General features: G+C 41.5%; 1 protein-coding gene across 1 annotated transcript in view; it reads left to right on the forward strand.

Moving 5' to 3' along the window:
• The first annotated feature begins 12,206 nt into the window (after nt 1-12,206).
• Nucleotides 12,207-12,869, forward strand: part of RNF32 (ring finger protein 32) — an 82,442-nt gene continuing 81,779 nt past the window's right edge. Inside the window, 1 exon segment of the mRNA XM_058039023.1 lies at nt 12,207-12,326. Within this exon segment, the coding sequence (XP_057895006.1) occupies nt 12,207-12,326 (120 nt within the window).

A 12,869-nucleotide genomic window follows, 5' to 3' on the forward strand; every position in this document is an offset into this window, starting at 1 on the left:
TCAGAAGACCAAAGAGGCAGGCTAAACCTTTCAGGGTGATACTCATTTCCTGGTACTTCATTTTTTGATTCAAACTCAAAACTACAAGACCCTTTTTTGCATAACTTTTTTTGTCTCATGTTTATTGGGGAATTGTTCAAGAAGAGAGGGGCATTGAAACATTTCAAACTTACAGAAACCATCTGTGCAAGACTGAACTCAAGTGAAGACGAAAAATCAAAAGCGGGCAGTTGTGTTCTTGTTTATCCCAATCTTACCCACCCACATGGTAGCAAAATAGGCACCATGCCGAAACTTTGTGGCAAGAGACTATTGTGTGGGCTTAGAATAATTTAAGAATTGATTGTCAGCCTGTTTCTTGGCTTCCAGCTATGAAATAATGCTTTAACTAGAGTGTGGTACACTGAAGGACTCATTACTGACTTTAAAGCTGTCTCATTTTCAATTATGAATATTAAAAAGAAATGCTTTGAATTGCTCCTGTGTTATAATTAACACTCTAGGTTTTGGGTTGGTTTTTTGGTTTTTTGAGGTCTGTTTTAAAGATGCTTTTATAGGTTATTCCTGAGTTAGTTCCCAAAAACCAAACACTGTTCCTGTTTATATCAGTGGGGAAATTCCCAGTGAAAAAACTAATCAGACCCAAGTTAATGAAAACAACACCCCCATGTAAAACAAAGCTCTAGACTTAATCTTCTAGCATTGCCTACTTGTGTACATCCAAGACAAAATTTTATAGCCTGCATGTTCCAACCTTAAAAAAAAAAATCCTGATTATTTATTTATGCCCTTTTTGTTTAAGAAGTTAAATCCCCAGAGCATCTCAATTTAGATCAAAAGCAAGCTACCAAACTTCACCTGGCACACCTGTGCTGTGTGATTTCTTAATTACCTGCCTAACATTCTCAGAGCTACAAGGCAGGGATGCAGGACTCGTTTAGCACACAGAGCTCTGCAATGCACCTCGTGTAGCAGAGCCTTTCCAGAACGCCTGAGGTGGTAACTAAATGATCCTGCATCCCCACAGACACTTGCCTCTCAGCAAATTGCTTTCTCACAGGTTTCAGAAGTCAGGGATCTACAGTGGGGTAAGAAACATGGGGGGAAATGAGGGATTTATGAGCTTCTTGAGGAAGGTTTTCCCCCATGTAACAAAAGACATTAAGTGGTTTTATGTCACTAGATTTGAGTGCTTTCCACTAAGACCAAAGATCAGGACTAGGCCTGTTACAGGTTTTTATTACTGATGTTTGATATTCAGCTGGCTGGGGACCAGGGCAGAGTGTGGCCACCTCTGTCAGATGCCAGGGAAGCGTCCAGCTGGATCCCTGGAGTGAATTAAATCTCAAGAGACACGGCCAAAGCAGGAGAATGCAGCAGGACAAGGACAAGGCTGATCTGAGGAGACACACACCAAGCTTTTTCTGAGACAACTCTACTTGGCTACAGGATGCTCCTGCATAAAATCCCCTCTCTCGTGTCAGCTGTGACTCACTTTGCTCCAATGCTGACTGCTTATTGGCATGTCCCTTGTCTAGAGAAGGAACTTGCACACTTTGTCTCAGATGAGCTCAAATCACCCATAATGTTCATTTTGCCCAGGTACATGCAGGAGATGTTCAGTCATGTCTTCAACCCCTCTAACACTGAGCACTTGTAGTGGTGTGACCTGAGAGTGTATGTTCTGTGTGAATATTTTTGTACTTTAATAGGCGATTCACTACAATTTCTCATTCACAGTGGCTTGGAGAGTAATTAGGTATCAAACATTACAGTTTCTTTGGCCATTTCAATAGTGTAATTTTATTAATTAGCCAAAGCAGTGACTCTGTTACCCTGAATGTAATTTAAACTGCCAAGAGCTGATGGCATTTCTGTTGGTACAGTGAAAATATACAGCTCTGGAAGGAAGATAAAGGTAAGTATTAGCATTTATAGTTTATACATCATAACACACAGAAGACCCAGAACCATCAGGATTCTTTACATGTAGGACATGAGACAGATGAATAACACCCAGGTTAAATAGGTGCAATAAATGTGACAGCAGCCTTTCATCTACAAGCAGGACATTCATTGTGGCTCAATATTAATGGAGATAGAAAGAAAGCATTAAGTTTTATTACAAAAATATTTGTCTTCTTATGGAAGATTTCAGGGGAAAAAAATTTTAGTTATCTCCTTCAAAATTAAATTTTTGGCTAAGAAGCATTTTCATTGCCAAGAAAATTACCTAAAAATGCAAAGTCACAGCTGGGATCAGAGATATACTGCGAAGACTGTGCAGGACTTGTTTCAAGCAAAAAAGATCTCAAGTGGTAACTTCCTCCTTATATGATGCAGGAACACGAGCCAGTAAATTTTATTTTGCAAAATCCTTCAGCATCAAATTTTCAAATAATTTTAATAAAATTATAATTGATAATAAAATCAAGGAAGGGTTCAGTCTCATGAAGTTTTCATTAATCAGAAAACTTCTTAAAATTTTACATTTAATTTTAGAAACTTCAGTATAAATTGAAAACTCAACCAACAAGACTTATCATTGTCCTTTGAAATGACAATCTTTTTTTCAAAAATTCTGTGAGAAGTGCTAGGGCATGGAGATGTGTTTTAAAAGCAAGACACTTCCCATCTTCCTACGTGCAATAAGAAATAACCAGAGTTATCAAGGAGAAATCTATCTGCTGAAAGTTAATGAGGAACATCTGTTGGTCTACTGGGAGAAACAGTGGAAAAATGGGTGGGAAATTCCAACTTTAACTATGCTGCCACTCCCACAATATTCAAGTCAACAGAAAAAAAACTGTCAGCAAAAGGTCAAAGTCATTAGTAGATATTTTTTCATCTACAGAGAGATAGATAAGACACCCATAATTTCAGAGAAATTATTTAGGATTTTCCAAAGTTCTCATGTTAATTTATTATATAAAGCAGCCTATCTTTGGAGCAATGTTTTAAAGACTTGTGAGAGTACCATGTACCCTGGACTGTAAGTGAGCAAAGGGATCAGATTCACAAAGTACTTTAAGCTTTCACTTTTAAAAGCCTCTTAACATCAGCCAAGTCAAAATAATTGGCAGTGCCCCATAGGTGCAGGATCCCAAGCCAGTTGCAAGGCACATTATCTCAGGTAACTCTCTTTCAGAGTGGGAAAAATCCTTATATTTGCCACTGGCTAAGGCCTTGCACATGAGCCATTGTTGCTGCTTAACTGGTGAGAAGTTTGTAAGATTCCCATAATTTGACGGTTACTATGAATCCTCAGACCATTCATGATCTAAGGCAAATAGATGAATGGTAATGCAAAATGCTCCCAGCATGCAGAGAAACAAGAGGAGGGTTTATGTGAAGTTCTTCAAACACATTCAGCATGTTTGCCCTGAAAGACACCTTAGAGTAAGTGTTTTAATGAGTGAGGATGAGAAGTGCTGACATGCTGTGCTTCGTGATCTTGATAACTTTGTTCAATTGAAAAGCTTTTTTTATCCACACCTTATACAAAATTTAGCTCTTCCAACCTGTAAACCAGGTTTCTATCTCAATTTTAAGTAGTATTGACTGTAGTGTGATTGAGACTAAAAATGGAGAAAAATCCATTACTAGCCTTATGGTGTTCTTTCTTACCAAGCTACTTATTCAGGAAACAAATAGCATCAGCAGATACTATTTACAGGCATGACAATAGATTTTCCTAGCTCTGGGATGACTGTTGAAGTTTGCATCTGTAAAGATTAGTCTAGGTTTAAAGCTCCTCTCAAAAATGTGTATGGGATTCCAATAAATAAATTCAGGGATTTTTTAAGCAGACAAACCATTCTCAATCACGAGTAATTTTGAATAAATATCATTTGTCAATCTTGGCTGATATCCTTACCAATCAGATATAATGGCTATTCCACAGTTCCATCATCCCATTTTCCTGTTGATTTAGATTATTATAAAACTGCATAAATGTGAGATTGAATTATTGTGGGATGAATACAATATATTGAGGGGACCCATCAGGATCACTGAGTCCAACTCCTGGCACTGAGCAGGACAATTCAAGAACTCAGGTTTCTTGAGCTGAGACAGGTTTGATGCTGTGACCACTGCCCTGAGGAGTGAAATTAGGCCCAATGCATGGGAGTTTCATAGGCACTGCTGGAAACACCAACTATTATTGAGATTACCCAATTATTCCCATTTTAGGGTCCCAGAGCAGATGACTTGGCTGAACACTGACATGTCAGGTACTTGTCTAAACTTGAAAAATCTTCTTCTGAAAACTTCAGCCAAATACTTCACCTACTGACAATAACAAGACCATGGAAAAATACCTGCTTTGTCCATGTTAAAATCATGTGGTAACCTCATTTTTTTCAGAACTTTAATGCTTTGGAAAACATACTTGAGTTTTGGCATTCAGATGTGGGTTATCCCTGAAACACATTCTTTACTACCTCTGTACATATCTACAAAAACTACACCAAGAAAACCACAGGTCACACAAGACCCATGATTTCTGAGACCTCAGTCATTCCCTGAAGGTGCATCCACAACATTGGTACTTTGGGTTGGAGATAAGGAGAACTGACACTGCCTTGCTGCTTACAAGCTATTTCCATCCATTTTGGGGCACACTAAAGGACAGGGTTACCCATGCTTTCAACCTCCTTGGTGAAGAATATGGAAATAGGTCTCTGATTCAGAAGTGGGGAAGGAACAGGGAGAAAACAGAGGCAAATGATGAAATTAAATTGCAGAACTGGCCAAAAATCTAAGGGCAGCCTGATGTTTGTTTCAGAAGACAGACATGGGGAGGCCAGAGCTTAATGCCAGTAGTGTGTGAGGGAGCATGCTGTAGAGCCAGTGAGGAAGGGAACCTTGAATTATGGCTGAGAAACAGCACTAAAACTAGAAGATTTGAGGGACTAAAGATGGCAGAGCAAGAAGGCTGGGACTTCCCCAGCAACAGGGAAATCTGTGTGGCTGGGCAAGTTAGGAGTAGCTAAATGCTCCTGTCCCAGTCTAGTTCAGCACAGTGAAAGTGGAAAATCTAGAAAAATAGTGTGTCAAACTTTCCTCCTGAACTTGGCATGGAAAGCATAGTTTAGGGGCTTTGCACATTTCCTGCTGCCCAGAAATACCTGCAAGATCCACTAGGAACTGTCCAGCCTGCCCTACAGCAAACAAGCCTCCCAGTGCCTTCTGCAGGGCACTGATATCTGGTGATTATTAATGTTGCTATTCTATTAACTGCAGTAGCAGAGCTTTCAGTGGCCAGCACAGACTCCAGCCCTGCTGCCTCTCCCAGGACTCACTGTGACCCTGCATAATGAAATGCTATTTTGACAGTCTACTTTTTTTCCTCCCCCCACCCTCAAGTATGTGAAATTACACACCTCAAACTGTGTGAAAAGAATCTTGCAGTTGCAATCAGATGCGAGGAAGTGCCAGAATCAAATTGCCTCTCCAGCCCTGATTCAATCCCTTTTTTGCATAGGCATTATCTTTAATAGCATGATCATGTACTGCTCCCTCCTGCTGGGCACGAGATGGACGGCGCTGATGACGGATGGGAGGATGTAACAAAGGGAGGCTGCTGCCCATGGGGTGGGGATGTCTCATCACAGCACAAAAAGAAAAGAGGATTCAGGTGCAGGGATGATGCAGAGCAGCACAGCTGTTCCCCAGGAATGACCTGGACTGCAGGTATCCCGTCAGGGCAGGGAGCAGGAGATGGTCGCAGCTCACAGCTTCTCCCACTAAATCTGCTCCTAGGGCTTCAGCAGAAGAGGGAGGATGGTTTCACTGCTGCCCTTGGGAGCTGGTTGTATTTCTGCTGCTCATCTCCTATGCAAAGCAAGGCAAGCAGTTTTGACCAGCTCATTCTCTCACTGTTATTAATTGTACAGCTTTACTTGCTGGGTCCCTGGCTGGATTCTGTGGGGTCTCAGAGCTGCAGAAGTGCTGAGCACTCACAGCCAACTCTCACATAAAATATGGCTCCACGCTGGGCAAAGCCAAGCTCTAACTAGCAGAGACTGGGCACTCAAACCCAGCAAATATTGTTGGCCTGCCTTGTGCCTCACCTCAGTCAGGCTAAGGCCAAATCTCATCTGTTGGACTGCTACAGGAAAAAGTCCATTCCTTTTTTGTGAAACTCCCAGAGAGCTGAAAGATACAGGAAAGCCTAAGAAAAATAATTATGCTGAATTCAGTACAGGAACTGTTAGGAGGGAGCAAGAGAACACTTGAGATCACACAATGAATGTCAAAAAGAAAATTAAATACCACTTGCTTATTAACAGAACATGGCCCAGTCTGTGGACTGGAAGAGGAGGAGAAGTAATGGGAGCAACACACATATCTATAATTGAGAATTGTGACCCAGTCATTACACCCAAAGTAACCAAGCTGAGTTTGTAAAGGTAACCTTAATTCTGCTATTCTTTGACTTCCATGACTTGATTTCACAAATTAGATTACACACTTTTGATGAAGGCTGATGTTTGGCTTTTAACTCTGCATGTTTTATCTACAATAATAGTTTAAGTAATTTAATGTTTTAAAGTTACTGAAGTTTATAATTGGAATTATGATACAAAAATATATATATAAATTCTTTTAATCCAGCTCTCAGCTTCAATTGTAGCTATAATTTTTTTTTATTATTTGTCCTAATAGCAGATCTTGCACTGTCACATGGGACACTTGAGGAACAGGATTTAAGTGAAACAGAAATCAAGTTTTGATAAAATAACATAATTTGTACTTAGAAAGAATATGTAAATTAAAAAAAAAAGTTTTATTTGATTAAGAAAATCATTAGCTGCAATATTTAGAGATAATTAGAACTTCACATCCTAATCTAGTTTTTAAAAGTTGTGTAGATTAACAGATTTATTGCTTTTCCTATTTTATATTTTCACAGCAAAAATCTGTATTATTCCGTTCCTTGCAGCTACTTTTGGCATCTAGCTTGTTAGTACACGACTTTAACTGTTGATCCTATTGAAAGAAGTACTTTTTCAGGATTTTTTTGTCACATCATTAATATCTTCATTCAAAGATCATACATCTTTACTTCAAATAAACCATTCAACCATACAGTAAACATCTTGTTGACCTCACTTACAAACAGGCATTGACAGCTAGTAAAAGACTGAATGATTGCACAGCACCTGCCCTAAGCTTCAAGAACATTTAGTTGCATTTCATGTGCTATCACTTGTGGCGATCAGGAGAGGTGTCTGAGGACTGCCAGGAACCAAAAGTCGCTCCAGGCTTCAAAAAGGACAAGAAGAACCCAAGGAACTACTGGCCTGCCAGCCTCAATCCCTGATGAGGAGGTGGAGCACCTTGTTCTGAGGGCCATCTCTTAACGAGGTGGTTAGGCAGCATGGATTCTAAAGGTAAACTGTGCCTGACCAGCTTGATTGCTTTCCATGATGAAATGGCCACCTGGATGGACAAGGAAAGAGCGGTGGATGTTGTCTGCCTCAGCTTCAGCAAGGCTTTGACACTGTCTCTCACAACATCCCCATTCAGGAAGCATGGACACAATGAGTGGGCAGTGGTGTGGATCGAGAACTGGCTGGATGGCAGATCCCAGAGGGCCATGATCAGTGGCACAAGGTCCAGCTGGAGGCCTCTCACTGGTGGAGTCCCCAAGGTTCAACACTGGCTCCAGTGTTGTGTAATCTGTTCATCAGTAACTGGGGTGAAGGGGCAGATGCCTCCTCAGCAGGTTCACTGGTGACACAAACCCAGGACATGACACCTGTGTCACAAGGTGGGAATAATCCCCTGAGCCAGGCACTGTGCCACCCCTCCTCTTCTTCCTCACCAGCCCATTGTGCCTTGCTGGTGGGTACTCCCTGCCAGGGCACTGTCCCTGGCACAGAAGTTGGTGGTGGTGTGGCTGTTGTAGGTCAGGTAGCCTCAGGCCACTGTGCTCAGCAGCTTCAGCACCTCCAGACTGTCCCCTGGTGCCACATCTGTCCATAGGATGGGAATGACAGAGACAAAAAAAAATATTATAACTCCTTTCCTCCTTTCCTATACACAGTGTGTTAATGCCCAAGCTTAGCAGAAGTGGTTTCCTGCAGACCTGTTAGATGTCATCACCCTCCACTACTCAGATTTGTTTTGGCTTTTAAGTATTCCTCTAATTCTTTTTACAAGGAAACAAAATCTGATCCTTCATAAAACATCAGCTGTTGGGATGAAGCTGCATCTGCACTAAGAGGAAATTAATAGCAAATGTTTATCCAGGCTACTGGTGGGTGTGTGGTGGTTTCCCTGCCTGAAGCCAGTCCAGGATTTCAGTTTTTATGACTTGTGGCTGCTAAAACTTGGCTCTTCAGATGACCTATACATAAGTATGTATGTTCCTTTGGCCCACTGCAGTTACTAGGGTAAAAGATGTACCTTAATCCTCTTTGACCGTGGCCAAACCTTCCCTGAAGAAATGGCGGTGACAGCTCTTAGCATCTCTGCAGCTGCTTGTGCCTACTTTGCTCATCATTATCACCTCCTGAACAGTTCTGCAAGGCAGAATGAGGAAAGTCATATTTCATCATTTCAGACAGATGCAAACTGCACATCAGGAGCATTTCAGCCTTCTCCAAAACTCTTCAGAGCAAGAGTTCGGGAAGATGAGGTCCATTCCTGGCATCTCATAACAGACTATCAAAATAAAAGCAAGTCACACAAACCCACCCACTACTTTTTAAACTGTAGATGTGGGCTTGTCAACCTGAATTAGGATTTTACTCTTAGTGAAGTCAGCACTGCTTTGGGGTTAAAATTTAAATGGTTTGCTAAAAAGGAGATACCTCTTGGAAGGAAGGATTAGATAATTCTGTTTGTTTTAAAAGTAGAAGGATTCATTCAGAACCTTATTTTGGACACTGGTAGTGGCAATGAAAGGCAGTGAACATAACAGAGAAATGAAATTTTGATCAGTTTTGTGTATAATGTATTGTTGTCCCCACTGTCTTCTTCCCAACAAACCACTTCTTATTTCTAAGCTGAGATACTTGAATCAGCAGCTAACACTCCTGTCTGCCACAATTTTTCACATCCATGAAAATGTCTAGCAACAAAATAAATTGAAAGAATCCACAGCAGAGATCAGACAGCCCCAGCAGGGTATTTGTATCCCTTGAATAAGGCAATCAAACTTCCATCCCTCTGTATCCTCCCTTTTCCCTGCTCAGTTGGCATGGCTGAAATATTAGAGCCAGTCTCATCAAAACAATCTGAAGGGAAAGTCAGGATCCTTTCAAAGCCCAGAAATATTACTGGAAGCACAGAGAGCTCATCTTTACAAAAATTATTAGATATCAAGTTTGCTTCCTGCAAAAAGGTTAAAGGGCCTACATCCAATTAATGCTATGTATCCACTTCAGTCCAAGACTTAATTTAGTTGTGACTATACTTTATGGTACCCCAGTCACTCCTAGACTATAACTACTGTGGCTGTGTTTTTATTTTATCCCAAGTATGTCTTTGGTCTAAGTGTGATTGTCTTTGGAGCTTCTTAAATAAACTCTGTAAAAGCAGTGCTTGTATTGCCACATATATGAATGTTTGTGTATTTTATTGTTGTGTGAGGTGTGTACTTAGAAACAGGAACTAAACCAAACATTTTTTACTGATTTAAGAATAAATTCCAAAGGAGAACTGCCTTGAGTGAGAGTTTATCTCCCCTTTTAAAAATTAATTTTCCGTTTTATAGCAAACAATGTAGTGGTTGTAGCTACAGCTTCCAGCAGTCCTTGGCTGCTTCTAAATGCAGGACAGGCTTCTCTTGGTGGGAGTTTTACCATTAGCTGCATTAGGAGTAAGGACAGACCTGTATAATGAGCTGGACTGTAACACCTCACTTTAAAAAAAAAAAAGAGGATTAGGTGCAGAGAAATTGCAAGGCAGTTTGATCTTTGACACTGGCAATCAACCTCTAGGAGTGTAAAACACCCCCAGAGTCACAATTCCCCATTTCCATGTCTCTCCATGTCTGGGGGACTGAGCAGTGCCATGGCCTGTGCCAGCAGCAGACAAGAACCTCTCTGAACCCTGTCTGTGGGACCAAATATTGACCAAATATTGACCAAATTTTGACCAGATGTAGGAGTTCAGCTGCTCCCAGCCTCCACTGGCCCCTTCCCCCAGTGGGAAGGAATGAGTGGTGCTAACCTGGACCCTGAGTTAGGATGGAGTCTGTGAAAAGGGGTGAGTATCTTGGGACTCACACAAAGGGGTTTATGTCCCCAAGCCTCAGCTCCCACCCTATACAACTCCCACAGCTTTGCTCTGAATCCTTTTCTTTCCAGAGGAGCATTTAGAGGCTGACAACCACAGGACTGAGTGTTGGAACATCCAGTCTCAACAAACATTCAATTCCAGCAACAAACTTGGTGACTTTTGGCAAATCTTCAGAAAACAGGCGAAATTCTAAATCTGTCTCTATCTGTTGCCAGTGGCAGCTGCATTTCCAGACCATGGGGTCATTGCTTTTTCTGTGTCACTCCTGGGCAGAAGGGAGGGCTCCTTTCACCTGTGACCTTCAGGGCCAGCTTCCCAAGATCATGAGGAGAGAGGCCAAGTTATTCAGGTGAATGCAAGAACCTGAGGTATTTTTCCTTTCCTAAAGTATAGTGATTGTTTGTGTCTATCAATATATTGCTTCCATCTATCTATAAATTCCTATGCCCTTCTCCAGGCAAACTAGGCGAGAGGAAAAACCCCAATTCCAAAAGCAAGCCCTTGATACATTTCACTCTTCCCATGCAGCTCCACAGGCCACACTGGAGCTCAATGCAATGGCACAGCCCCATGGCTTGTGCATTCCAATATTCTGGATCTTTTCATGTATTCTCTGTGATGTCTCCATAACATAACAGGGTTTGTAAAACCTACACACACTGAAAAAAATACAGTATTTACAATTCATTCCTTTGGCAGTTCCCAAGCTCCAACACTAAAAGGAGAGATATAAAAAGCAGGTGTTCATGAACCATGCCGTGGAAAATATTGTGTGGAAAAGGATATGTGTTAATCTCTAAATAAGGTGCCATAGGGATGAACATTTTTATAACCCAAGAAAATGTTATAGTAAGTTTAAACTTTACCACAAAGTTCACCTTGCCTATTTACTGTGCAAGGTGATATATCACTTCTATGTGAGCCATAAAGATAAATTGTGTTTTAAGGCAGGACTATGACAATTACAATGTGGATAGAACAGTCCCTTCCCCTTGAAGCGTTCCCTTTTTTCTTATCATTCCACATATAATCTAGAAATGGGAACATTGACAGCAGTACAGACTTATGAAAGGTTGGGGCTGAAAAATAGAGCTCTTTTACTCTCTCACATTATACATGTCCTGCCTGTATTTGAGCAAATTGTTTAACAGTTCCCATTGTTCCCTGGAGACAGCACGTAAATAATTATAAATCTTATTAATACCTCTACGAAAGCGCCCTTTGATTACCCCAAATTAGCCATGTCATTCCTGGGATTTATTATTATGTTCAAGAATTATATGTACTGTGTATTTATGGTTAAGAAAAAAAAAAAAAAAAAAAAAAAAAAAAAAACAAATCACGCTGGAATTTTTGGCATGGCACTTTTCAGTCTCCATGGTCAGAAATGGTGGTTGATGGTGTCTTGGTGGGTTTTGGAGATTTTCATTTGCGGGAAGGGAGATGCGTTAAATCTTTAGGTGAAAAAAATAGGTAAATCTAGTAAAATATAAGTTTAATGTATTTTTCTATTTTTCCAGGGTGTTTTTATGGCAGCTCAGGTGGGAGTGGAGCAGGGCAGGCGGCAGCGGTGAGATCCCTGGAATTAAAGGCGCAGCGCCATCTGCTGCGCGCTCCGGGGCGCCGCTCCCGCCGGGCCCGATCCCGGGACACAAATAACCCTTGCATGGCCACAGACATCTCCTGCTTCACCCTCTCCATCCCGGGATAAATCATCCTTGTCAGGCAGGCAAGAGTCAGCATCACCCGGGCTGGGATGGCGGCCGGAGTGCGGGGGGACATTGCCGGGAGCGCATCCAGGAGCGCATCCAGCATCCCTGATTTGTAACCCTGCCCGGAAAGAGCCAGGAGCTCGGGGCTCACAGTTCAACAGCAGTGCAGCAGCTGGGAAAATTTATTATTGCTGCCAGAAAGCCTAAGGAGTGGGGAGTGTCCAGTGAAATAAAGATATGGCAAAATCAAAATTGGTACGAGAGAATTTTCCACCTATTCTGCCTGCAGAACTGACTGTGAACATCCCCCAGGCTGACAACATAGCAAAATTCATTAAATTTTCAGATAATTCTGGGGTCAGAACTTTTCAGAGCAACCATTTTTACTGACGATTATGGATAGGTCTAATAATCCCATGCTTTCAAGTTTAAAACATTCTCTGGTGTGCAGAAAGTAGGATGTGCTGAAAAGTTGGATAAAGTAGATTATCCTACATCTGTGAGGAACCATCCCTTTCCTTAATACCACCTAATCCTACCTGGAGCAGCATCAAGATCCTGTGATTTTGGAGGAATTTTCTTGCTGCTACAAGAGAGAGGGCCAACTTTCCATTCTGCCACAGATTTCCCATGTAGTCTTGGGCAAGACACTTGGGGTGCAGTTAAATGTTCTTGCTGATTTGGTGGGGCACGTTGCCACAAAGGACACCTCCTTCTCCTTTCGGCCCCAACACACTGTGTCAGAAATTCTCACTTTAGGATGAGCAGTTACATTTCACCGAAATAGAAGAAATCCACAGGAATCCAGAGTGCAGAAGAAATTAGAAGTGACCTTTCCAGAAGAAATGAACTTGCAAATTCAAGCTACAATTTAATGACACAGGAGGAGCCCCTCTGACA

Source organism: Melospiza georgiana, chromosome 1, assembly GCF_028018845.1.
Source record: "Melospiza georgiana isolate bMelGeo1 chromosome 1, bMelGeo1.pri, whole genome shotgun sequence".
NCBI classification, from domain to species: Eukaryota; Metazoa; Chordata; class Aves; order Passeriformes; family Passerellidae; genus Melospiza; species Melospiza georgiana.